At 37.2% G+C, this 26,554-nt stretch overlaps 1 protein-coding gene across 1 annotated transcript; it reads left to right on the top strand.

Moving 5' to 3' along the window:
- The first annotated feature begins 1,810 nt into the window (after positions 1–1,810).
- On the top strand, positions 1,811–26,355 carry LOC131737090 (glycerol-3-phosphate acyltransferase 3-like). Its single transcript, XM_059023699.1, has 13 exons — positions 1,811–1,986; positions 3,937–4,144; positions 4,235–4,301; positions 14,708–15,002; positions 16,304–16,378; positions 17,322–17,411; positions 17,761–17,854; positions 19,512–19,627; positions 20,263–20,318; positions 20,796–20,881; positions 21,087–21,215; positions 25,082–25,161; positions 25,916–26,355. The coding sequence occupies exons 2-13, from the start codon at positions 4,001–4,003 to the stop codon at positions 26,010–26,012; spliced, it is 1,329 nt and encodes a 442-aa protein (XP_058879682.1). The 5' UTR covers positions 1,811–1,986; positions 3,937–4,000; the 3' UTR covers positions 26,013–26,355.
- Positions 26,356–26,554: the final 199 nt, after the last annotated feature.

Below are 26,554 nucleotides of genomic sequence, written 5' to 3' on the forward strand. Positions count from 1 at the left end.
GGTTAATTGCTTTTTTTTCTTTTCTAAACTTACAAATGTTATGATGTCTATTTATAGAATTTGTATGTCCCAATATACATTTATGTATTAGGCCTTTGTATATTCTATAAGCATGAGAAACATTTCTCCTGAAGATAAATACCATTCTTAACATGCAGTTATCCACTGGCACCATAAATCCCACCACTGAATCCCTACCTTTTACAAACTAAAACAGCTGTTATGAAAATGTGTGAACACTCTGTTACCATGAGGTGTGATCTTAGGCACTGTGGTGTGGCATATTCAGTTGATCTAAACAGTGGCAAAGGGAGGGTCCTATTTTAATAATTTATTCTATCACAATATTAACCACCACTATTTTGGTCAGTTGAGTAGACGCTAATATGTTTCAGAACTGTAGCCTGTAACCTAGGTCACCATGACTCTGTGTATATTCTGAGAAAGAATAAGCATACCGAGCCCAACAACTCGACATTTATTTAGACAGAGAGCAGGTTGTGCTAGCAGAGCTGAAAGATAATATTATCGCATGGTTTTAATGGAACAAACTCAAAGGAGCTCAAAGCCAGGTAAAGGCATATTTAGAGAAAAATGCCAACTCAGTGTTGGAGCAGAATGATTAAAAACACCATAACATAGTAAGGGGAGTATAGAAAATACCAAGATTCTAATTAAAATGCTTCACAGCATCAACGCTTGTTACCTTTACAGTGTGGCTGATGAAGCTCACTGTGAAACCTGGCATGGATCAATCTGCTATGAAACTGGAGTCTAATATTTCCATATCTGAAATGAGCCAGTTATTTAAAGACAGCCTTACTTCTCCACACATGGTGAGCTGAGGTGGAGTGGAATGCTCTCTTGCTGGACCCAGAACCTCAATGCAAGAAAACAAAATCAGTGTTGCAGCAGCAAGTATGACTTTCCAAAACCACCTCACATGTATTGATTACCTGTCAGCCGAGCTAATTAAAAGGAGCAGTTTTACGAAACATTGGCCAAGTTAATCAACATAAAACATTCAGTTGATAAAACATGATATAAGCAAGTGTTGTTAAACTTTTTTTTTTTTTTATCTTTTATATAGTTTCATACACCCAGTCATACATTATATGAGGGCTGGTTTGATTAACTCATCAAGGGTGATTCCCCATAGTTTGAACTCAGTATATCATCAGGTACTTTACTTTGCTTAAAATGCCTGTAGTTATCTGAAAGACATTTTAATGCGTAGTAAAATTTAAATACGTTATGTAAAAATGTTTGCTTAAATTACAAGCTTCAGATATTGGACATATGTTGAGGGTTATTTGATGGAGACACAGATGTGCAATAAAACCAACAGCAGAAAATCATGGTCGGAGGTATGCTAATTACCAGGATTGATTAGCATGGGAGTCAGTTAATGAAAACAAAAATGTAAAATAAAAAAGGACAGTGTTAAGCACTTTCCATATATTCTGTAACATATTTGGTGCCATCCACCTCAATAATGTTAGCTTTTGTTGTATAGGAAACACCTAAGAACGGTCATTCTCAATTGCAACATGTATATTACAAATACACCAGTGATGCAACAAGCATAGTTATAATATAACGAGACAACCTATTACAACAAGTGTGTGCTGCTACATAACTTGGACCAAAGTCTTGTTGTGTCCAACCGGTGTAGTAGTTAAGTGTAATGGTACTATAGAGTACAGTGATATACCGTCACATTCATTTTAAATGTACTGTGGGTGGGTTGATTAAACGATATCTAAATAACCACAAGGTGGCGCCGCTTAATAAACCAAGAAACGGCGACAGTACTGACTCGGACTTTGATCGGCATAAAGTTCTCTGGAAGTTTCCTCAACTGTTTCCTGAAGTTTGGTGTTTGGCGAGATATGTCATTTTGAGCAGGGCGAAGCAGGCAAAAGAAAGCTAAACAGGAATGGGGATGATAATGCATTGGTAGTGTTAACGAGCTTTGAAGTTCAGGTAAGTCACATATAGTATTTATATATTTCTTATAATGTGCACTTTAGAAACATTACTCATGTCATCTTTGTTTTCGTCGTTGTAATTAATAGCCCAGTAGTGTGTGTGTGTGTGTGTGCGTGTGCGTGCGTGTGTGTGTCTATAATATATATATATATATATATATATATATATATATATATATATATATATATATATATATATATATATACACACATCACATTACCTAAATTAGTTATAAACAAACCCTATTTTACTCTCTTGGGCTTTCACATAAACAGCTGTGACAAGCCTAAATCTTTACAGTTTATCAGCAGTCTACCCAAACTACAGAACGGCCTTAAGGGGTAGGAGAACATAGCTGCTGGTGCTTTGTTCCAGTGTGCTCACCAGGTTTCTGTGATTTGTGCCACTGTACAAGAAAGCATACAGTAAGCGTGCACAGTGTCATTGCTGGTATTGTTCTTAAACATTTGCAGAGACACTGTATACTGTTTAATTCATAGAAAATGCATCGCATGCATGTACTGGATTAAGAAGACATTTGACAAACATGAAGACGTTGAGAAACGTTTGATAATGAACTATATAAACGTTTGTTTTAGTACAGATACTGTGCCATTTGTGTACAGAGTTATGGATAGTTAACTTTATTAAAAAATATATATATACATTTCATTTTATGCATGTTGTGTAATAATTTGTTGTTGTTTTATTATAAAGCTGAATCTCTGCTTTAATTTATATCTTTCAGTAGAACAATTAGAAATGATAGAAATCACTTTCTTTGTGGTTTTTCTCATTTTTTAAAACTGCCCAAATACTTTTGTCTGCAGCTGTTTTGAATACTAGTCAGGGTTTTGCAACATTTGTTCCACAGTTTCTGAGCCATGTTTCTGACATTTCCTGTGTGATTCGTATATAGATACATTTTGAGGGCTGTTGTTCTGTTTGTTGATTTGTGTTTATTGATTGTATGGTTTCCTGGTTTGGTTGAATTGATGAAGAGAGTAGTAGATTACGGTATATTTGGTTATGTTTAAAGGGAGGTCAATAACCTTCAATGAAAAATACAAAGGGATTAATATTGAGTTTAAGGGTGGCAGTATTAAGGCTGGCCACTGTTTAGATTCATTTAAATTGACCTCATTGTCTATAAATCAACTACTGTGATTCCTCTTTGATTTGTTACGTGTAGCTGCTTAAGGAACTGTATACCATCATTTTTACCTGTATACCATTTACAGATATTCTACATCACAGTGCATTACATTACCTTCTCTTTCAGAGTAACTAATGGAGTTCAATTACAATTGAATAGGAGTTGCAACTATTAGTGGTTAAGTGATTTGGAGCAAGGTTCAAAAGACTATACTGGATGTTCAGGTTTTTTAGGAACACTCTGCAGTTTAGGTCATAAAAGATTGCTACATGGGTAATGAGTACTGGCAGCAAACCAAAATCAGCAGCTTGCAGTAAAGAACATCCAGGGGAGTAGGCCAGAAAAATGGCAAGTGCCAGAGCATCTACAGCCTTATTGATTAAGAGAAGAATGTTACATTCTGGAACACACTGAAGCATGAGCTGCAAGCAGGGAATCGCAGGATCAAGTCCATATGTAACAAGAGCATAATGTCTTTCCACTTCCAATAAGTAAAGACAAGAGCATACCTTCAAGAGTAAACTGAAAAAGAGGGATTTGAGTTCCAGGCTAAAAGAATTATCACAATTCATTGACACACAATTCTGAAGTGCAAGTGACATGCTGATGCATACTACATTTTTATTGCCTACATTGAATTTATTTTTTGAAAGCAATGCTGGTTCTTGCAGGTTAATCAGGTGATAAGTTATTCCAAAAATTCAAAGGGGGTATATTATGCGCAGTATTTTAATGATCAAATGAGAGCGTAAGTGAAAATTCACCAGTTTTCGTTTTCTTGTTCACAGGTATTCCCATGTAGGAAAGGATTGGTACTAACTAACTCAGACCATTTAAAGCAAAACTGCACAAATGGAGGACTTTGGGAACATTGTGTGCATTGCATTTATAGTGTGGTTTACCCTGGTGGTTGGGCTTATCGTACTCCCTGCGATGTTTGGAATCTCCCTGGGAATAACAGAAGTTTACATGAAGGTTCTAGTGAAGACACTTGAGGTACTATCACTAAAGCAACATATAACATGTTTCTTTTGGGTATCACTTAAAAATAAACGAAAGGTTCATGGTTTTTTATTATTATTTCAGTGGGCCACTTTAAGGATTCAGAGAGGTTCAAAGGAACAGCAGAAACCTACAACTTTAGTTTCTAATGGTAAGTAGTTTATTACTTCTGTAATAGAGGTATTGTATTACACTAATGAATACTGTGGAATGACACGTTGTAGCATGGCATGGTATTCCATTTATTATTTGTTTTAATTTGTTTTCTGATTATTTTCGGACTTTTAGATTTCCAGATTTTGAGAATTGGGTTTTTTAATACTGGACAAAAAATACAGCTGTGGCCAAATGTTTTGCATCACCCTATAGAATTAACACATTTTGCTTCATAAAGTTGAATGAAACCTGCTGAATAATCTAACAGAAATACTATACTACTATTATGGCTTCCGGTAAACTTTTGCAATATCATTTTGCAGTTTATTTGATTACATGTTAAATAAAATATCTAAATTATGTTCATATAGTTGTTATTTTTTAATTATGTCTCAATCTTAAAATTCTAGGGGATGCAAAACTTTTGTCCAGAGCGGTAGACTTGCTACAAATTAGACTGAACATGGTACCCTGGAGTACAGTAAATGTTATTTCAACACTAAGATATTGGATTTATGTGAACAGTTCAAATGACATTGCCCAAGCTTGCAATGTTGTGTGATGGCAAATTACAAATGAATGGTTATTACACATCCAGAGTTTGTACAGAAAAGGATTTCTTCACTCGGCTATAACTTTGTGAAAACCTGTTTGGTAAGTTGTACGATTCTGTTTTGGCTGCCGTTATCCACCTGTGCACAAAGCTCTTTTTGATGTTACTTTGCAGTTTCTTTAGGAATGTGTAATGTTTTTGGTATGTACAGACATCGATGAAATGAAGGTGGATTCACAGTTTAAAAGTGTAACTTCATGATCTGCTCAGATGATTCCCTTCTAATAACATTCTCCCCCAATATGTATGCAGAACTTGTCTTTCTCTGTCACATAGAAGAGTGTTACATATTCTGACTGACCATGAAAATGTTTAATCATCACATTTCACCTCTTTTCTCCCATTGGTACCGTAAGTTATTGAAGATCACAAAATCATCTAAAGTAGACACTTTTCTGAACATCATGGGAAAAAGGGCTATTGCTTTAGAGCTTCCTCAGTTGTATTCCTTATACCAGACACCTTTTATATGTTACATATATCAGTGCTGGGTGTGAGACTTTGGACTTTGTCCCCACAGCAAGCCCAGTGTAATGGGCATATATACTCTAGTGTTGTTTCTTCAGACACTTCTCAATGTGACAACAAGGGGAGTAGTTAAGAGTCACTGAAGCTAATAAACGGGAAAGGAATGGATTTTAAAACCTTTGGGTGCATATTTAGTAAGGTACAGAACAATGACACATTGTGGTTGTAAGCCTTTACATAACGGCTACATCTATGCGAGGATTCATTGCAATCATCTTCTTTGAAACAATGGTGCAAATAGGACCCTTTGATGTATGCTGTTATGTTTATCTTCTGTTAAAACGATGAATTGGATCAATCGTGTCTGCACTGAAACCTCAAGGTGGAGATGATATAACTGCACTGTGCATTTTAATGAAGGGCGTAGTAGGAGGGGAGCAGAGGCAATTAATCACGGATGGTAAGATGTGCTGCAGGTTCACTGTAAGATCAGTCCAGGATATTTGTATGAATTCTTTGCATCTGTTATGCAAACATAGTGGCAAATCCATAGAATGTTGAACCAGCAACTGAAAGAAAAGCAAACTAGCCATTCAAAAAAGCTGCTTCTGTTCAGCAAACTGAATGTTAATAAAAACACTGGAAAGGATTAGTCCAGTGTAGAGATACTGTCGCTTACAAGAACATGCAGAACATTGTTTTTGAGCAGTAAGCAGAAGGGGCAAGAACAGTAGCAATAATGATGCTGAAGTCAACTGAACAATTTTGTTGACCAGAGGACTTTCTTGATGCAACATTGATTTAACTGTGTAAAGGCAGCTAACACCAATCCTTGAAAGCTGACATACATGGTCACTTCTTAAAATGAAGGAATAAGGAACATCTGTAGGATCAGAATGCAAAGATGAAGCTAAGACATCTTGAATGAGGGATATCTGGGTAGGAGGTTTTTCTGTAGTGACTTGGTTAAAGGCATTTCTGCTTCATGGGCAGGTCATTCTTGTAAACAAAGTTGAACTCCGAGAACTGGTTCCTATCATTTCAAGAAACCAGATCAATCTTTGTGAATTGCCATATAAATTGACCGCAGAGAGAAATAAATCAAAATTTAAAGCTGATTGGTTGTGTTGTGTGCATTACTTATTTGAGTGTAATCCTGTATTTACTTGACTTATGCAGGAGTGTATATGATGAAACAGAAATACATTGGAAATGTGAAAAAATGCCCAGCCATTTAAGTGGCAATATCAAAAACACAAGCCAAGTTTCAAGAAACCATTGAGGTAACCTTGACCCCCATTGCTTTTACAGTTGTGTCTATTTGCTTGGTGCTCGCCAAGGTTGCCCAAGTTGTTTCTTCTAACTTAGCTTGTGTTTGTGATACAAGTTAGAAGAAACAATTGGGACAACCTCGGCCCCCATCGGTTTTACAGTCATGCCTATTTGCTTTGTGCTGGGCAAGGTTACCCCAATGGTTTCTTGAAACTTGGCTTGTGTTTTTGATATCTCCACTTTAAATGGTTCGGCACTTTTGATGACGTGGCATTGGTAGTTTTTCTCACTTAATGGATAGTAACACACACACATTATGGGAATAGCAAAATTGTTCGACCTATACTGAGGCAATGTATTGCTGTTTGCATAGGGTAAATGTAAATAGTAAGTCTGCTGAAAGGGTTAAGATGTGAATCTGTGTAGCGTAGCTGTTATGTAGTTGGAGTGAAAGCACAGCAGGGAGAGGGTTAAAATCTTTGCTGCATAAAAACGTATGTTAAATTTTTTAATTATTGTATAATTGTTTTGTTATTAATTATCCCCTCCACCTGGCTATCATTGTAAATTAGAGCCGGCAGGTGCAGGGTATTTAAAGAGAGCAGCCAGTCTCATCGGAGCCCAACTGTGAAAGGTACTGTGTGAAAGCCTTTTTGTGAATCGTTTTGTAGTGAAACGTATTTGTAAAACTGTATGTTTTGTTTTCAGCCGGTAAACTAGCTGTCCGGTTATTAGTTTAGAGTTCCAGTTTGTGTTTAGTTAGTGGTCGAAAAGAGCTAGATGTTTATTTTCGTTTGATTTATTTTTGTAAATATTAAAAGCGCACGAAAGTGCTTAAACCTCCAGTCTGTGTGTCGTGGGTCTATTTAAAAGGGGCAACGAACGTGAGTGAGTGATCGCTCGATCACAATATATATATATAATATATATATATATATATTTATGCACGTTAAAGTTATGTGTGCAAAAGTATTTATGTTCAATGAAAGTGTCATTCATATCAACTACATTTTTTTCACATTAAAATGTGTTTGTTACACATAAATAAAATACATTTAATTTTAAGTTTGCAATATAAACCCTGTGTGGGAATCAAACCCATGACATGCTTCCAATACAGCTTGCACTGCAGACGCCCTAGCTTTCACGCCACAAAGTAAAAATATATAAAAGCATGATGACCTTTATGTACAAAAATATTCACGAATATACAATTGAACACGAACTGTTGAGTATTTATTTTCGTTTCATACAGTATTAAATGGCAGTGTTTATATCTGGTAGTGAAAAATAAATAAATGTCAAGATAGATAAAGAAATAAAGAAATGTCTATGTATTGATTTATTTCAATATTTATTAATGTATTTATTTATTTATGTTTTACTTTTACCAAATATATAGACTATCCTTCAGCATAGCAAATTCTCAGAAATTATCGTTCCTTTTTTTGTCCAGTGGGGACCACAAATAGAATTACTCTCAACAACCAGAATTGAGAGGAGGAACCGTACTTCATTGCGCCAATAGGGACCACAATGGGCGTTACACTGACAAGATCAGAATCTCAGAATGACGATGATGACTCAAAATACCCAAAATGTAAATAATAACAAAGTCCTGAGAATTCTCAGCTGGCTGACTTCATCCTTCAAAATACTGCTTGTTTTCACAGCTAATCGTGTGGCACTGATAGTGTAACAACACAACTGAAGGTTATAGTTTCATCAAATCCCACGCATGCCAAACCTTTTTTTATTTTTATATTATATAAAAAAATATATTTTTTGCAGGTAAATGTTCCATTTTAAAACAGAAATAAATCATTTAATATAAATGATATAGATGTCACAATAAGTGTGTTCCCTAGTATATTTCGAATTGTCATTAAACTCAGATGTCCTGTGATATACATATGCGTGGATAAAACTCCCTGGGGTCTGCAAAAATCTGCAAAAAAAGAGAAATAGGACATTTTTATCTTACTTTGGCGACTTATTTCTCTTCCTGTATGACAGGTTGTAGCAGGGCGGTAGTAAGCCCTGCTTATTGATATGTGTTTGTTCGTTTTATTTTAGAACAGGATTTCCCCCTCCGGCCCCGTGTTATTTTGTATTTGTTTATTGTGTTTTAGTATTTAAATGTATGACGGCGAAGCGCCACTGTGTTTTGTTTATTTTTTAAAACGTGTCCTGGCAGAGGCGAGATCGGTGCTCGTCCTCTGCCAGGAGTAATGGAAAAAAACTTGTGCAGAAGGTGGCCATCTCCCGAATTAAGTGATTAATTTTGTTGCCAATCGGGAGATGGTCACCTGAATATAAAAAGCCTGCAGCTCTCCAGCTCGTGGTGGGTGTGAGAGAGGAGAGAGCGGGCAGAGAGAGAGAAACTGTATTTAAAAAAGACAAAGGATCAGTGAAGGCTATTGCCCAGCCTGACCGTGCTATTTTGTGTTCGAGAGTTATTTTTGTTTAAACCTTTTATTTTCGCTCTGTGAGCAAGTGGTTTTTTTGTTAAAATATTTTATTTGTTTTTGTAAATAAAAACGGCGCGCCTTTACCTGCAGTACGTCCCTGGTGTCAGTTTTTTGTTCCTGCTTCTGCCGTGACGTCAGACCATCGGTCACCCTGCCACACAGGTATTGACCTTTTTTTCTACATTTCACCAAAGAGTGTTGGGAGCTACAAATTAAAAGTGAAATGGTGTTTTTGGCTGATTTACTTTTGCGGCGCCAATACCCTGAAAACATGTAAACTGTAATGCTGTATAGAGAGTCTATGGCAGTTCTCGCTGGTAACTTGACGTGAGGAATATATAATATACAGTGCTACCCCATTATAACATGGTTGTTGGGGTCCATAATTGGAGACCATGTTATTTGTGTTTCGCCTTATAACGAATATTGCCATTTTTGTTCCCCTAAATATTTACAATGGCCAAGTTAATATTGTAGCGTACTGTGGAAAATGAAGGAAGGAGACACACAATTTGCAGGTATTCGAATCCACAGTTTATTGGGACGATTATTCCTGGCCCCTCAGCTTGGGCCACACCAAAAACAACAAAGTCTTACACATTCACACAGCAGCTTGTCTGACTCAGCTGTCAGCTCTGTCTGCGTTGATGTGGGCTTTCATGTTCCCGCCTACCCAGACATCAATCAATCCCGGCTGAGGCAAGCTTACCACTCCCCTGATTACACACACACACACACACACACACACACACACACACACACACACACACACAGGGTCCATAGACCTGTTGTTGAACAGTATAAATCCTGGGTTGGACATCTTCCGATTGCGAAGGGAAGTAAGCATGATGTGTCTTTCATAGAAACTGCGTCTTTAATAGAAACTGCTATTCCACCAGTTTAAAGTTTACACCACTGTTATTTAAATTGTATATATATACAGTACTGTGTGTGTGTGTGTATATGTAGTTTGTTCGCCGAAGGGCTGGAGAGCGGTACACGAATGAGTGTCTGCAGGCAACAGTGAAGCATGGTGGAGGTTCCTTGCAAGTTTGGAGCTGAATTTCTGCAAATGGAGTTGGGGATTTGGTCAGAATTAATGGTCTCCTCAATGCTGAGAAGTACAGGCAGATACTTATCCATCATGCAATACCATCAGGGAGGCATCTGATTGGCCACAAATTTATTCTGCAGCATGACAACGACCCCAAACATACAGCGAAAGTCATGAAGAACTATCTTCAGCGTAAAGAAGAACAAGGAGTCCTGGAAGTGATGGTATGGCCCCCACAGAGCCCTGATCTCAACATCATCGAGTCTGTCTGGGATTACATGAAGAGAGAGAAGCAACTGAGGCTGCCTAAATCCACAGAAGAACTGTGGTTAGTTCTCCAAGATGTTTGAGCCAACCTACCTGCCGAGTTCCTTCAAAAACTGTGTGCAAGTGTACCTAGAAGAATTGATGCTGTTTTTGAAGGCAAAGGGTGGTCACACCAAATATTGATTTGATGTAGATTTTTCTCTGGTCACTCACTTTGCAATGAGTGACCAGAAGAAAATTGATAAATATAAACTATTAACATGTCTATTTTTGAAAGCATTCTTACTTTACAGCATTTCTTCACACCTGCCTAAAACTTTTGCACAGTACTGTGTATATAAATGTGTTTAAATATGGTAATGTAAAACAACAATAAAACCTGACGTTTGTGAGTCAGATTGCATTATGGGGGAAATGAGAGCCACAATAACGATTCTGCACTATAACGGGTCGCATTATAACAGGGTAGCACTGTGTGTGTGTCATATATATATACAGTGCCTTGCGAAAGTATTCGGCCCCCTTGAACTTTGCGACCTTTTGCCACATTTCAGGCTTCAAACATAAAGATATGAAACTGTAATTTTTTGTGAAGAATCAACAACAAGTGGGACACAATCATGAAGTGGAACGAAATTTATTGGATATTTCAAACTGTTTTAACAAATAAAAAACTGAAAAATTGGGCGTGCAAAATTATTCAGCCCCTTTACTTTCAGTGCAGCAAACTCTCTCCAGAAGTTCAGTGAGGATCTCTGAATGATCCAATGTTGACCTAAATGACTAATGATGATAAATAGAATCCACCTGTGTGTAATCAAGTCTCCGTATAAATGCACCTGCACTGTGATAGTCTCAGAGGTCCGTTTAAAGCGCAGAGAGCATCATGAAGAACAAGGAACACACCAGGCAGGTCCGAGATACTGTTGTGGAGAAGTTTAAAGCCGGATTTGGATACAAAAAGATTTCCCAAGCTTTAAACATCCCAAGGAGCACTGTGCAAGCGATAATATTGAAATGGAAGGAGTATCAGACCACTGCAAATCTACCAAGACCTGGCCGTCCCTCTAAACTTTCAGCTCATACAAGGAGAAGACTGATCAGAGATGCAGCCAAGAGGCCCATGATCACTCTGGATGAACTGCAGAGATCTACAGCTGAGGTGGGAGACTCTGTCCATAGGACAACAATCAGTCGTATACTGCACAAATCTGGCCTTTATGGAAGAGTGGCAAGAAGAAAGCCATTTCTTAAAGATATCCATAAAAAGTGTCGTTTACAGTTTGCCACAAGCCACCTGGGAGACACACCAAACATGTGGAAGAAGGTGCTCTGGTCAGATGAAACCAAAATCGAACTTTTTGGCAACAATGCAAAACGTTATGTTTGGCGTAAAAGCAACACAGCTCATCACCCTGAACACACCATCCCCACTGTCAAACATGGTGGTGGCAGCATCATGGTTTGGGCCTGCTTTTCTTCAGCAGGGACAGGGAAGATGGTTAAAATTGATGGGAAGATGGATGGAGCCAAATACAGGACCATTCTGGAAGAAAACCTGATGGAGTCTGCAAAAGACCTGAGACTGGGACGGAGATTTGTCTTCCAACAAGACAATGATCCAAAACATAAAGCAAAATCTACAATGGAATGGTTCACAAATAAACATATCCAGGTGTTAGAATGGCCAAGTCAAAGTCCAGACCTGAATCCAATCGAGAATCTGTGGAAAGAACTGAAAACTGCTGTTCACAAATGCTCTCCATCCAACCTCACTGAGCTCGAGCTGTTTTGCAAGGAGGAATGGGCAAAAATGTCAGTCTCTCGATGTGCAAAACTGATAGAGACATACCCCAAGCGACTTACAGCTGTAATCGCAGCAAAAGGTGGCGCTACAAAGTATTAACTTAAGGGGGCTGAATAATTTTGCACGCCCAATTTTTCAGTTTTTTATTTGTTAAAAAAGTTTGAAAGATCCAATAAATTTAGTTCCACTTCATGATTGTGTCCCACTTGTTGTTGATTCTTCACAAAAAATTACAGTTTCATATCTTTATGTTTGAAGCCTGAAATGTCGCAAAAGGTCGCAAAGTTCAAGGGGGCCGAATACTTTCGCAAGGCACTGTATATATATATATATATATATATATATATATATATATATATATATATATATAACCCAAGTGGTGCTGCATTGATGATTTCAGAGTGACCAATTAGCAGCTACTCTCAAACAGACACTTATCCAAATAACCACCCAGTTAAAAAGAAGATTGAGAAAATAAGCTCCCGCTTATTTCGAGAAAATACGGTATAATAAGATATTATGTTATGTGTATTGTTTCTGTAGTAGCTGAGACATTGTTTTGCTCAGTTTGAGCTGCCAGAACTTAATGAGATGACATCTGTTTTACAAAAAGAGACTACATGCAACATACTAACTTGTATAAGAAACTCTTTAGAATGTGTTTTCATCAACATGTCTTTAATGGACTTCTAATGTTACCTTATACTATTGCGTGTTTTGGAAGTTAAGGAGGAATTCAAGCGGTTTTGTCCAAATGTTGCTGGAACAAATGCAGATTTGATATCGGTTGTATTAAGGTTAGCACTAGAATATTGAACAGAACAAGTCTAGGCATCATGCCTATGTTTGCTGAGGCAATACTGGATTGCATAACTCCTAGGCTGAAGGTCTTTTTTAGTGTATATGATTTATACCAGTAAGCAGCAAAATCATATAAATGAGAGGTTTTACCTTTACAAGCTTAGGGTATACAATAGAATATTATATATTTTTTTTTTACATGGTTGCAGCATATTCACTATGTTCTTGTTGTTGTTTATGCAACACCTACTGGTTAGTGTGAGCTAGTTGCTGTTTGTGTTTTCTCCTATCTTCTGCAGTGGATTTCATTATAGAAACATAAAGTGAATGGCTATCTTAATACAGTTATACATTATGTTTCCACAATAAAAAAAAAAACTATACATTTTTCAGCACTTTTGATCCAGCATGGGCCAGATTGCTTCCAGGCATCTTTCAGCTGTTTGTTTGTTGTCGTTTTGTTTGCACTTTTAAAACCAGTGGGATGTACAGTAGAGTGGTGTGATTCACCTCCCACTGATCATCAAACTGTGAACCAGACAAATTTCGGTTTATAGACTTTCCTTAAAAGGATCTATGTCTAGCGTCCCAAACTGTTATATTTTCAATCTGATAAGAAACACTGGCCCATTACCAAGAAGCCAAAGGCAGTGGCATCAGACAGCTAATACGAAAGCTGTGTTTTGACATGAAATTATTTTGCAATATTACAGTAGATCTGTTGCAATCATTCGGTTTCTTGGTAATATGTGTGCAATGTGACCTGTTGTAAGTGGGGCTTCAGTATTATTATTTTTTTTATAAAGACAACCTCAACTTTTTTGGATCTATCTTAATGAACTCAGTAAAAAGAAATAATGAACTGCTCATAGATCAAATTATTAGCCATTGGGTAGGTGTCATTCTTTGTTGTTACAATCTGCAATTGTGGGACTTTCACCCCCCAAACTTTATGAAGGAGTATATAGATTTCCAATACAACCCAACAAATGGTTAACAAGTCACAAGCTTCATTGAAACTAGGGGTGCATATCAATGATAGGCAGTAGGGGTGCACCGAAAAGATTTTCTTGGCCGACACCAATAGCCGACGGTTATCTACCCATATCGGCCGATACCGATAGGATACTGATGATAAATAGACAGTGCAGAACAAGACATGGGCCTATATTTAAACTGTTTTTATAATTATGAATGTTAAAATTAACAAATATCATTTACTTGTATTTATGACAAAAAAGTTATTGTTTACTTGTTGCATTTACTTCAGAAAATGAATACAAAGAACAAATGTATGCATTTGTTTTACAACATAGTCACACAAAAAACACTTTGCATTTGTAATAGTAAAAACACTTCTGTAGAAAAAATATATAATGTGACATTTTTATAGCCATTTTTTAGAGCCACTTGCTGTCAAATATTGTGTATTATAACTTCTGCCTATACTGTACAGTGTCAGCTCCTTGGAAGTTGGAAGTTAGGGAGAGTGTTGTAATTGCTGCTGTAGTCTTGGTTTTAAAAAAGTGCTTTTTAGCGAAACTGTTTACGTTCAAGGATTTGATCAAGTGAGCTACGGAGGAGGACCTGAGGGTGATGCTAAGCTGCCAAATAAAGGATAAAGGTAGCCTTTTTTTCTTTGTTGAAGGTATTATCCTAAGAGATGACGGTTCCATGGAGAAGGAGATCACAGACCTGAGGAAGGGCCGGAGCAAACCCCAAATAAATGGAGAATTCGAGTTGAGCGACATCTTCTACTTCAGTAAGAAGGGCTTTGAGTCCATCGTGGAAGACGAGGTCACTCACAGGTTCACCTCCGAGGAGCTGGTCTCCTGGAACCTGCTGACCAGGTCCAACAACAACTTCCAGTACATCAGCCTGCGCATCTCCATCATCTGGGTGCTGGGGGTCTTCATTCGATACTGCATCCTCCTCCCTCTCAGGTGAGCCTGTCTGCAAGTGGAGATGTTGCTTTTTAAAACAAGAGTAGTATAAGTGGTGGAATGAAGCTGATTGCAAGCCCCTGTTTAAATTGCAGGATTTAGGGGGCTCCCGAGTGGCGCATCCAGTAAAGGTGCTCCACGTGGAGTGCAGGATGCGCTCTATAGTCTGGACGTCGCGAGTTCGAGTCCAGGCTATTCCACAGCCGACCGTGGACGGGAGCTCCCAGGGGGCGGCGCACAATTGGCCGAGCGTCGCCCGGGGGGAGGGAGGGTTAGGTCGGCCAGGGTGTCCTCGGCTCACTGCGCACCAGCGACCCCTGTAGTCTGGCCGGGTGCCTGTGGGCTTGCCTGTAAGCTGCCCGAGAGCTGCGTTGTCCTCCGACGCTGTAGCTCTTGGGTGGCTGCATGGTGAGTCCGCAGTGTGAAAAAAAGCGGTCGGCTGACGGCACACGCTTCAGAGGACAGTGTGTGTTCGTCTTCGCCCTCCCAAGTCAGAGCAGGGGTGGTAGCGGTGAGCTGAGCTTCAAAATCATAATTGGCCATTCCAAATTGGGTGAAAATAATACAAGTAATTGGCAACGACTAAATTTATAAAAAATAAATAAATAAATAAATTGCAGGATTTATCATGTTAACAAAAAAAAGAGTAGTCCAAGGTAGAAATACTGTAGCACTAAACTTCCATTCCAGCATGTACAGGGTCCCCCTCATGAAGTCCATATTCATACATACTGTACACCTAACCAGTTAAAGGAGTCTACATGGTCTCCATTAAGTTCCACAGAGAATAATCCGCCACAATATACTGTGGAACATTTTGTGTAGGATTTGAGTTTAAGCAAGAATTGCTTCATTCAGTTAGTCCATACTATTTTCTCTCTCTTTTTACTGGAACCGTGCTAAATTTGTTTAAAAAAAAAAAAAAAGTATACAAAGTTTAATTGCCCTTGCGTTGTGTGTTCGGAAGTTATACGATAGGCATTTCTTAACACAAGGTTTGTGACGATTCTTGAATTTGTCCCTTGAATTTGACACATTTTGACCCATTGAACAATGTTAGTCGTACCAAATTGGCACTGGCCTACCCCCTCCAAGCATTTCTAAAATCTAGAAACTGTAATACGATGACAGTATGATGACATCATGAATCTAGAAAAATAAATATGGATGCCAGAAGTCGTTGTAAACGACAGTGAAAGGTTAGTTAGTGGGAGAGCTTTGAATTTTACCTATTTATTTATTGTAGTATAACAATTATAAACATTTCATTTCAAAATCATTTTATTTTTGTTTTTCTTTAGGGTTACCCTAGCAACGATTGGGTTAAGTTGGCTGGTTATAGGAGCCTCATTGGTAGGACTGTTACCAAACAGCAGGTAAAGTTTTTAACTTGTATATTATTAAATAAAATACACAACTTTGAGCATAAAGGCCAAATGTGGTTGTAATTACAACAATATAAAGCAATCCACTGCACGTGTGAGGATGGAAACACAAGCCTTACATGATTTGCATAAATGCAGAATAATCCATCAACTCAATTACCAATGAACAGTGTAATGAATATGCATGAGCACCTTACATAAGAAAGGTTACAAACGAGAGGAGACCATTCGGCCCATCTTGCTCGTTTGGTTGTTAGTAGCTTATTGATCCCAGAATCTCATCAAGCAGCTTCTTGAAGGATCCCAGGGTGTCAGCTTCAACAACATTACTGGGGAGTTGGTTCCAAACTCCCACAATTCTCTGTGTAAAAAAGGGCCTCCTATTTTCTGTTCTGAATGCCCCTTTATCTAATCTCCATTTGTGACCCCTGGTCCTTGTTTCCCTGGGTCGACATTGTCAATACCTTTTAGAATTTTGAATGCTTGAATCAGATCGCCGCATAGTCTTCTTTGTTCAAGACTGAATAGATTCAGTTCTTTTAGCCTGTCTACGTATGGCGTGCCTTTTAAACCAGGAATAATTCTGGTCGCTCTTATTTTCATTCTTGTCACGAGTTGACCAGAACTGAACACAATATTCTAGATTCTTGTATAGATGGAGTTCTCAATGTCCAATCCAACACAACAGATTTAACAATAATATATTGTTTGCATTCTGCAATGGGTAGAAATTAGTTAACTGGACTAAAAAATATAGAGGATGCCTTCAGTAAATGCATTAAGGATAGGATGAAAACATGCCATCTCTATGCAAATGAAAAAAAAAATGATCATTGGGTATTGTCGTTGTCTCTTAGTGCTCAGATTTACAGACTTGGTTGTGCTTGGTTGGTTTTTGAATGTTGTGTAAAAGTCTGTGTTTGTGTTTCCCTAGAGTGAAAAACTGGCTAAGCGAACTTGTCCATCTGATGTGCTACAGAATCTGTGCCAGGGGCCTGTCAGCTACCATCTATTATCACAACAAGTGAGTAAACGAGCTAAAACGAGCTATTCATTCACAGCAACTTCGTTTCTGTCTTTGCATTTCACCCTGCTTTCAGGGGCGGGGGGATTCCCTAAAATAACTTTCTGGAAGGTTGGAAAGGCCCTGCTTTATTTATTTATTCATTTTAAAATCATGTCCTTTTCAAAAGTATCAAAAAGAAAGTACTAGACAACAAAATATGTCATACATCTATCAACAGTTATCTTGGGGCTCCTTTTCATTCTTGTGTGTGGGTGATCTTTAGTCTTTGTCAGTCTTTTATGATGTGGTATGTTATTGTATTTAAGTTGCAGTGTGTTAATTGTTTCTATTTATCTTACCGTCGTAGAGAAAACAGACCAATGAAAGGTGGTATATGTGTTGCAAACCACACCTCCCCAATAGACATTGTCATTCTGGCCAATGATGGTTGCTATGCTATGGTGAGTAAAAGAATAATTAAAGAAATAGGAGCACGCTGAAAAAAGCATGTGCAACAGTGTTCTGTATTCATGGGGTGCTAAAGGCTCAAATAAATGTTCAAAATTAATCAAACGCCAAGCACTCACCAAATGTGATTAGGGCAGGGTTTGATAACAGTTTAGCACCAATTTTCAAAACAATTTGCACCCCAGGTATTGAGTTTACTTGTTTGCTATGTCCTGTTTTCTCAAGGCTTAGTTGCATATGGCTGGCAATTTCAGTTACAACAACTAGGTTATTGTTGTAAAATGATATATACGGTACTATATATTAAACCATCCCTGATTTACTATCACATTTCTATAAGATAAATGAAACTCGTAGTTTACAAAATAATTGTTTAAAGTGTTTGAAGTGAGAAAAATAGATGGTGGCGGGTCTCTCTTGCTGTTTTGTCAGTTATTTACTACAAATAAAGTTTGTTTGTTGATGTGTAATAGATGGCCCAAGAGCAAATAAATAAAATTTATTGGTGGTTTTGAGATTACAAAATAGCATTAAATGGATCCGCCACATACTTACAAAGCATTTAAAACAGATCTTTAAAAACAGTAGAAAATTCAATAGGTACTGTAAATAAAAGGCACTTTTTTAACTGCAGTTAATTAAAGAATAATACATCAAATTCTTATCTTAACTTGGATATTATTGATTGTATTCTTTCAAACTGCTTGAACTGCTTTCAATTTGTATGATGGAAACTGAATCTCTGCCACATAGATATTTTTTTATTCATGATAAAAAATTAAAGTTTCTATTTCATGCTATTTGAAACAGCGTATACCTAATTGATCTGAACCTTGGTACATGCAGAGCATGAGTAATTCTACACAAGGGACTCGCCTTTCACACACATGTTGTTTATAAGGTGGTGAAGAAAAGGTATTGGTCACAGAGCTCTGAGATCTGACAGGTCGAGGTGCACACATGATGTGTTCCATGTTGTCATATGGCCTATTGGGGCACTGTGTGTCCCTTGGATTCATGAAGTTTGATTAATCAGCATATATGCACTATATAAGTAAGCACAGTACACCAGCTGTTTAATCCTGTCGGGCACAGACAGCATGCTGACCTTGGAACAGCAAGTACGATTTGTACCTTTTTATTGCGCCAGTAAGAGAAATGCAGTGGGTTGTGACATTGTAGAAACAATGCAGAGCACACTACTTTTCTTGAAACCTTGGCACCTGCCATCTTTGACCAAACTGTTTTACAGCTTAACAGATGTCAGATTAGGTTGTCAAAAGTTGTCATTTGTGGATGTATTCTTATTAAGGTTGTAGAAGTTACATGTCTAAATGGAAATAAAAACAGTAAACCTTATACTGTACAATTTTACTAAATCTTTAACTGAAAAGGTGCTGTTTTATGCTGATGTGGCATTGATTCAATATGTCAACCAAGTTCCTTTTTTTAATAAAAAGGAACGTGATAGATAAAAAGAGAAACAAAAACTGTTAAATGTTTAAACTATTAAACCCAGATTTATACCCTTAAATCTAATGGTATTTAATGTGTTAATAATTTGGCAGTATTGATGTCCTCAGTACACCTCAGAGATAGCCATTGCATCTTTTGAAAGAAAGCATAAAAAACTTGTTGTCTGGTTTCTAGGTTGGCCAAGTGCACGGTGGCCTACTGGGAATAATTCAAAGAGCCATAGTGAAGGCCTGTCCACATGTCTGGTTTGAGAGGTCAGAGATGAAAGACCGTAGCCTAGTGACAAAACGGTGAGGTATTCTCAGAACAAAGTTCAAGCTTATTCATATTGTGCATCATGTTTTTATCAGAGATGTGCAAATTCTTTTCGCTGTCAAAATTATACTAAATTTGAAGAAGTCTGGCTGGCTAAGTTGTGGATGATGACTAGATAAATAGCCTCCATAGCTCTATTAGATAGTGTAAGTTCTGTCACAGGGTAGTGGTAAAACCATGGGCTTGTGTTGGCTGTGATGTTGATCTGGGTTCACATCCAGAGTGGGGGCTTTTTCATTTAAATGCAAAATGAAATATGTTGTATGAAATAGTCTTATGTTACCTTTTTAAGAAATACCATATTCACATGGAGTGTTCTCCATACCACTGTGATACTTATACATGAACTAACAAGGTAGGCCTAGTTTACACTTGGCCTGAGAAAAGAGATTGCAATGGTACAGTAAGGGACGCATTCTCAAAGGTCTTTTACAATTCTAAAATGTATAAGAATCTACTTACGTAACCCTTACACAAGTAGTTTATTTCTAGTTTGGTCATTTTTTATTGGGTGGAGTTTTTATTTATGATGATTTATAGTAAATAGCGTATCTAGCTCCAAGTCTATAAATAATAATACATTTTCCATCTGATTCCCTATGTATTACAGACTAAGAAATCATGTTGCAGATAAAACAAAGCTTCCAATATTAATTTTCCCTGAAGGTAAGATCAGCAAATCATCTTTGACGTATGCAATGAAACTCGTCAGGTCCTGTATATAGCCCTGTGAATTTAGTAACAAGTATTTTCATTTTGAAACCTATGGACTGGATGAACATGGTGGTATAGCACATGACTGCCCTGCTGAGGGTGCCTCATCCTTGGCCTTGAATTTAGTTCAGCGTCTATGCCCATCCATTGCTTGGCCTCTCTGGTAGTCAGCCATCAATTACTGGCAATTCTTTTGGTCGGTTTTAAAATGAACAACTTAATATATCAACCCAGTCATCATATGGGGATAACTTGCCTAGAGGTAATTGCAAAACTACAGATCAGATTGTCAATACACTGTGCTACTTATGAGTTATGTATAAATTATATAAATAATTGCACAAAATGTCAGTCCAACCCATGTGAAATATGAGTGGATTCTGTTATCAGTTGAAATGAAATCTCCTAAATGTCCGTACTGTCTTGCAGGTACTTGTGTAAACAACACATCAGTAATGATGTTTAAGAAGGGAAGCTTTGAAATAGGAGGGACTATATATCCAGTAGCAATCAAGGTAAGAGCTTTCTGAGTGTGTCGCTTTGTTTTATGATCCTCACTGTTGCTGTCTGGATCCTGGTTGTGTTTATTATGGGAGTCACTGTCGGCTTAGAAAGAAAGGCTTACACAAACTCAGGATATTTTTCCTTTGGCAAGTTTTTCTGCAGTTTTAGTTTAGAATTGCAAAAATAATGCAGAACTTTGTGTCTCCCTGTGTGCAGTATGATCCTCGTTTTGGAGATGCTTTTTGGAACAGTGCGAAATACAACATGGTGAGCTACCTAATTAGAATGATGACCAGCTGGGCGATTGTGTGCGATGTTTGGTACCTACCATCGATGACCAGACAGGTACTGTAATTTTCTTTGGTTATTCACTACCAGGGCAAATTCAGATAACTTTTTAAACTGTGATGGACGTAATACCACTGCCGTTCAAATGATTTAAATAGGACCTCTCTGGCTAGCTTTTACAAACATAAATACACTAAAGAGAAGTTAGACTGTTAGACATTTGATTTCCAGAACCTTGATAAAAAGGGTCTATGTTAAATCAGTGTTTCTCAACTGGTGTGAGCGTGCTAATAATAAAGTCATTATAGTAATACAAATAAAATTCTAAATACAATTTTACACAATTTTAAATGTGAATTTTACGAACTTAGTAATGTTTTTTTTTGTTTGTTTTTGTTTGTTTTTTAAATGTTTTTATTTGACCTATGATACGGGTACATATTTAGTCTGGAAAACCACTTAATAAAGCTGAGACCCAATCACAGGAGATTTTGTGTTTAAGAATCGGTGACAGTTCTGTTCCCAGCTGCATTCTGCCCTTGTTTAGTACATAAAATGGATCGGTTTGTGGTGAGTGAAAAAAGCAATTGTGCAGGTGCATCATCGTCTAAAAAACAGTAAGTTCAGAAATATGAAGAAAGTTACTTGGAAACTGGATTTACCTTGTTTGGTACTGCACATGAACTTCATCCTCAGTGTGTCGCTGTAGTGATGCACAGGTTAAAAACAAAAGTGCAGCTGGAGAAACATTAGTTTTTAAGTTTGTACCGTGTACAGCGACACCCATTAGCGCTGTTGTGGGGGGGCTCCATGTAAAACATTTTGGGGTGTGATTCAAAAAAAGGTTGCGAACCCCTGTATTAAAGTGTTACTGAACAGGTTATGCATCGGGTCTATTAAAATGTCTTCTGAATTCACAATTTCGGCAGCTTTAACCCAGTCTGTTCAATCAGAAAAAAAAACTGGTTCCCGACTCCTCCCACAAAGTTCTGATTGGTTCTTCTGTCCGTCATTTTTGCCAGGATCCTACCCACTCAGTCAGGTACAGATTCAGAGGGGCGGGACCAGGTTTATGAATATGCATGACAAGCCCCATATAATAACAATAAATAAATGTATTATTTTGGTGGGTTAGGGTGGACTAAGAACCAGTAATACAATCTTAAGCGAGAACTCTAAGGGCAGCAGTGTGGAGTAGTGGTTAAGGCTCTGGACTCTTGACCGGAGGGTCGTGGGTTCAATCTCAGGTGGGGGACACCGCTGCTGTACCCTTGTGCAAGGTACTTTACCTAGATTGCTCCAGTAAAAACCCAACTGTATAAATGGGTAATTGTATGTAAAAAATAATGTGATTTGTAACAATTGTAAGTCACCCTGGATAAGGGCGTCTGCTAAGAAAAAAATACGCTAAGCAACACAACAGCATTTAGAAAGACAGCAGATTTCACTGCCTAGGTTGTAAAGTGTTCTGTGTGACAATGTTGTTGTTATTATTATTATTTCTTAGCAGACGCCCTTATCCAGGGCGACTTACAATTGTTACAAGATATCACATTATTTTTACATACAATTACCCATTCATACAGTTGGGTTTTTACTGGAGCAATCTAGGTAAAGTACCTTGCACAAGGGTACAGCAGCAGTGTACCCCACCTGGGATGGAACCCACAACCCTCCGGTCAATAGTCCAGAGCCCTAACCACTACTCCACACTGCTGCCCCACAGTACTCAATGTACCCCACACTGCTGCCCCACACTACTCAATGTCTTATGAGTACAAACATAAATAGTCATATGGTTGGAGGTTACCCCCCCTGTACATCTTGCTTCTCCGCTGTAACCGGGTGGGGGTCTGTAAACCTACAGGGCTTGTCATGCATATTCATAAACATGTTCCTGCCCTACTGAACCAGTGGCAGATCGAGCAGGTAAGACAGATGAACCAATCAAAATGCTGCACTTTGTGAGAGGAGCTGGGACCCAGTTAATTGTTTCTGGTTGAACAGGTTGGATTGAATCTGCTGATGTTGTGATTTCAGAAGACATTTCGACAGGAAGACCTGATGCATAACCGAAAATAAGTAGTCAAAACTGATTTATGTCTAGGGATATGTTAATAGAAATATCCAAACAATCATGATTATGTTGAAACAACACTGCAGGGATGCGTAGAACACAGCAGAAAGCTAGAGAAAGTAATGTGTTGTGTTTTAAACCCTACAGCCTGTTCAGGAACACTTTAATAATATCAACAGTGACAGTTTTTAGATCCTCCACTGTTCATAGCAATTGATGAATAGACCCCCAATAATGGGGTTTGTTGTACACAGATTTCATGTTTCAGTATGCTTTACTGAGAAGGAGTACTTTTTTATGTGAAATACATTACAGTTCTTTCCCATCGGGCATTGACGATGTTGTTTTATTTTAATGAAACACATAGAAGCAGAGCCCTGTGTTTTTCGCAAATACGAAATAACAAATTATGTACCATATAAAACAAAACACAAAAATAAAAAAACACGAAAAATCGTTATAAAACAAACATAGAGTGACATTTGTTTTTAATTTGTGAGGTTTATACACAACATACTTTAACTAAATACTTGCAATTGTAGTTGTCAACGCTCAGCCGTTACCATAGACACGGTTTTAAGGGAAACAGAAGCTCTGACTAGCACTTGTGCAGATGTTTATTTTCAATCGAGTCGTTTGGGAATTAATTGTGATGGAAGAGAAGAGACGTTTGTTTCTAAAATGCCTAAACCGCGCATAACAATTAAACAACACTGCAAAGAATTTGAGCATGAGGGGGTGCATGCAGCCGACGGTAACAAAATAATCATGAGCAGATTTTGCAACTGTCGGCTGGAATGGGAGTTAAAAGATACCGTCGTTAAGGATCATTAGCTGTTTCTTGCTTTTGGGTAAATTATGGCTTGTTTGCTTGTACAATATTTTGCATTAGTATGCTAATTCTTTGTTTTATTTCAAGTCGTGCAAATTTTGCACTGGAGCAAATGCTGTTTTGGTTTTGAATGGATTTGCTTTGCTTTATGTTTAAATACTGAGAAACCCCAAGCGTGTTGTATACTGCTTCAGTGCAATGGGATTGAAATACAAATCCTGTGTTTGTTTGTTTTTTAATGGGTAGATTGCTGTATGTGCAATTATTATGACAGCCCCACAATAGTAGGACTGTGTGTGTGTGTGTGTGTGTGTGTATGTGTATGTGTATATATATATATATATATATATATATATATATATATACTTTTTGTTTTATTTTACTGTATTTTTATAGAGGGCATGGGCAGTATTTTAGTGTAAACAGGCAGTTGATTAAAAAGAGTGGGGGACTAAGTTACCATTAATGGAAACTAAATCATTTTTCTGTGCGAGGTCTGTGTCAAAATGTTAAAAAAAAAAAAAAAAATCGGATAATGTTTAACAAAAATATGTATGTACCAGTAATTAAAACATGATGTGTACTATACTATTGATATACATCTATTTGAGTTATTTTATTAATGTGTATCTATAATAAATAAAACTAAATAAAATGACATTTGCGAAAAATAAAACAAAAAAATATAAATAAAAAATAATTTCACAGGGCCCTACATAAAAGCAAAGCAAGAATTATTTTGTCATGCATGTTTGTTTTAATGAGAACGAACTATATTAGTAGAAAAAATACCTATGTGATGTAATATAACTACTGTATCTGTAGTTCACCTCTGACACCAGTGTCAGGATGTGCAGCAACTCCTCATATTTGCATAAATGAGGTTGGTTATAACATACAAATAATAATGATAACAACAGTTGTTTCAAAATATATTTCTTTTTTTCTGAAAGATGAGTACAAGACACGAGTGATGTTTAAGTTATCTCTCTATGTTGCAATGTTTCCTGACAGGAAGAAGAAAGTGCGGTGCAGTTTGCTAACAGAGTGAAGGCAGCCATTGCCAGGCAAGGAGGCTTGGTGGATCTGTCCTGGTATGGCAAAGAATTGGTCTGCTTGTTTATTCTGTGTTGAACTGACATCAGTGAGCCCTCTACTTCATGTATCCATGCCATTTACATTAAAATTGTATACTGCATGTTAATGAATTCAGTAAAAAAAAAAATAATAATAATGACATTATCGCAAAATATAAGTCATTTTATTAAACTGTACTGGTTGTACATTTGTCTGCCTGTCATACTTATATTTGTACTGCTTATCTAATTTTGATGTTTAGCATAAGTTATATTACTATATTCTGGAGATATGTCAGACTTACATTTTTACATATACAGTAGCTGGACAATCACTTATCAAAATGTGGTTAAGCTTTCCATTGCATTTCTTATTCTATACTATTATGTACATACAGTGGATATATATCATGATTATCAACCTTTTCGTCATACTGATTTCTCTAATTCTGAATTTACGTTCGTGGCAGGGGGGGATGTAAGCTGCTGGCATACTTGTTTAAACATTCATACTTAGATCTCTTTTTAGAATTAAATGCTGTACAGTAGGTACAGACATGGGGAGTATAAACAACAACAGCGCTACTTTAAAATAATTAATAAAGTAGTCCAAAGTTATGAAAATCCAACATCAGTGCATATTAGTTTCTTTAGTTTCATATTTTAATTAATTAAATGATGGCTAAGGCTGTATGAAAATCGTGGGCTGTGAATTTGTTGCGGAAACCGCTACCCGAGCTGCATAGAATTGTTATTTTTGTATTTATTTCAGGGACGGTGGCCTGAAACGAGCAAAGGTAAAAGACGCATATAAAGAGGAGCAGCAGAAATCTTACAGCAAGATGATTGTTGGAGACGACAGTAGCTGAACTGAAATTCAAAGGCAATTTCCAAAAGAAGCTGAGTCTTCACATCCATCCAACTAATTGAATTGCATCACAGTGTTGCTCAGTATATACTAATGTTAGTGTGCACTATGATGGGATGCTAGGTGTGCCTTGAAACAAAACCACTAACAAATAGTAAAAAGTGACTGTGCTGAAAATAAGCAAATATGATGAAAAACATTTAACACAAGTATATTTTATATCTACCTGAAAACTTGAGAACTTCATGGTTGCACAGTACTAAAAAATCCAAGCAAATGTCTGTCCAAAATTCATTAAAAAAATGAAATTAAAAATGAAATTAAAAAAAACCTTAATGCTGAAATCTTTGACTGTGTTTATGTGCCATATTCAAACAAAACCTTTTTAATTAGTTAATTAAACATAACTGAGAATGGAGTTTATTTTTTGTTAATCTCCCATTACCACTGCTATTTCAACTCCTAATACCTCATGAACCATTTTATATGGCAATATTTTTAAACATATGGAAACTCTTTTTGGCAAATGTTCCTTTTATTTTA

This window comes from Acipenser ruthenus, chromosome 1 (assembly GCF_902713425.1).
Source record: "Acipenser ruthenus chromosome 1, fAciRut3.2 maternal haplotype, whole genome shotgun sequence".
Taxonomy (NCBI): domain Eukaryota; kingdom Metazoa; phylum Chordata; class Actinopteri; order Acipenseriformes; family Acipenseridae; genus Acipenser; species Acipenser ruthenus.

Bases quoted from the DNA above. Each gene is read 5' to 3' on its own strand.
- LOC131737090 (XM_059023699.1), top strand. From the start codon at position 4,001: ATGGAGGACTTTGGGAACATTGTGTGCATTGCATTTATAGTGTGGTTT. The intron at 19,628-20,262 runs GTGAGGTATTCT...TATGTATTACAG, and splicing joins CGTAGCCTAGTGACAAAACG to ACTAAGAAATCATGTTGCAG. The intron at 20,319-20,795 runs GTAAGATCAGCA...ACTGTCTTGCAG, and splicing joins AATATTAATTTTCCCTGAAG to GTACTTGTGTAAACAACACA.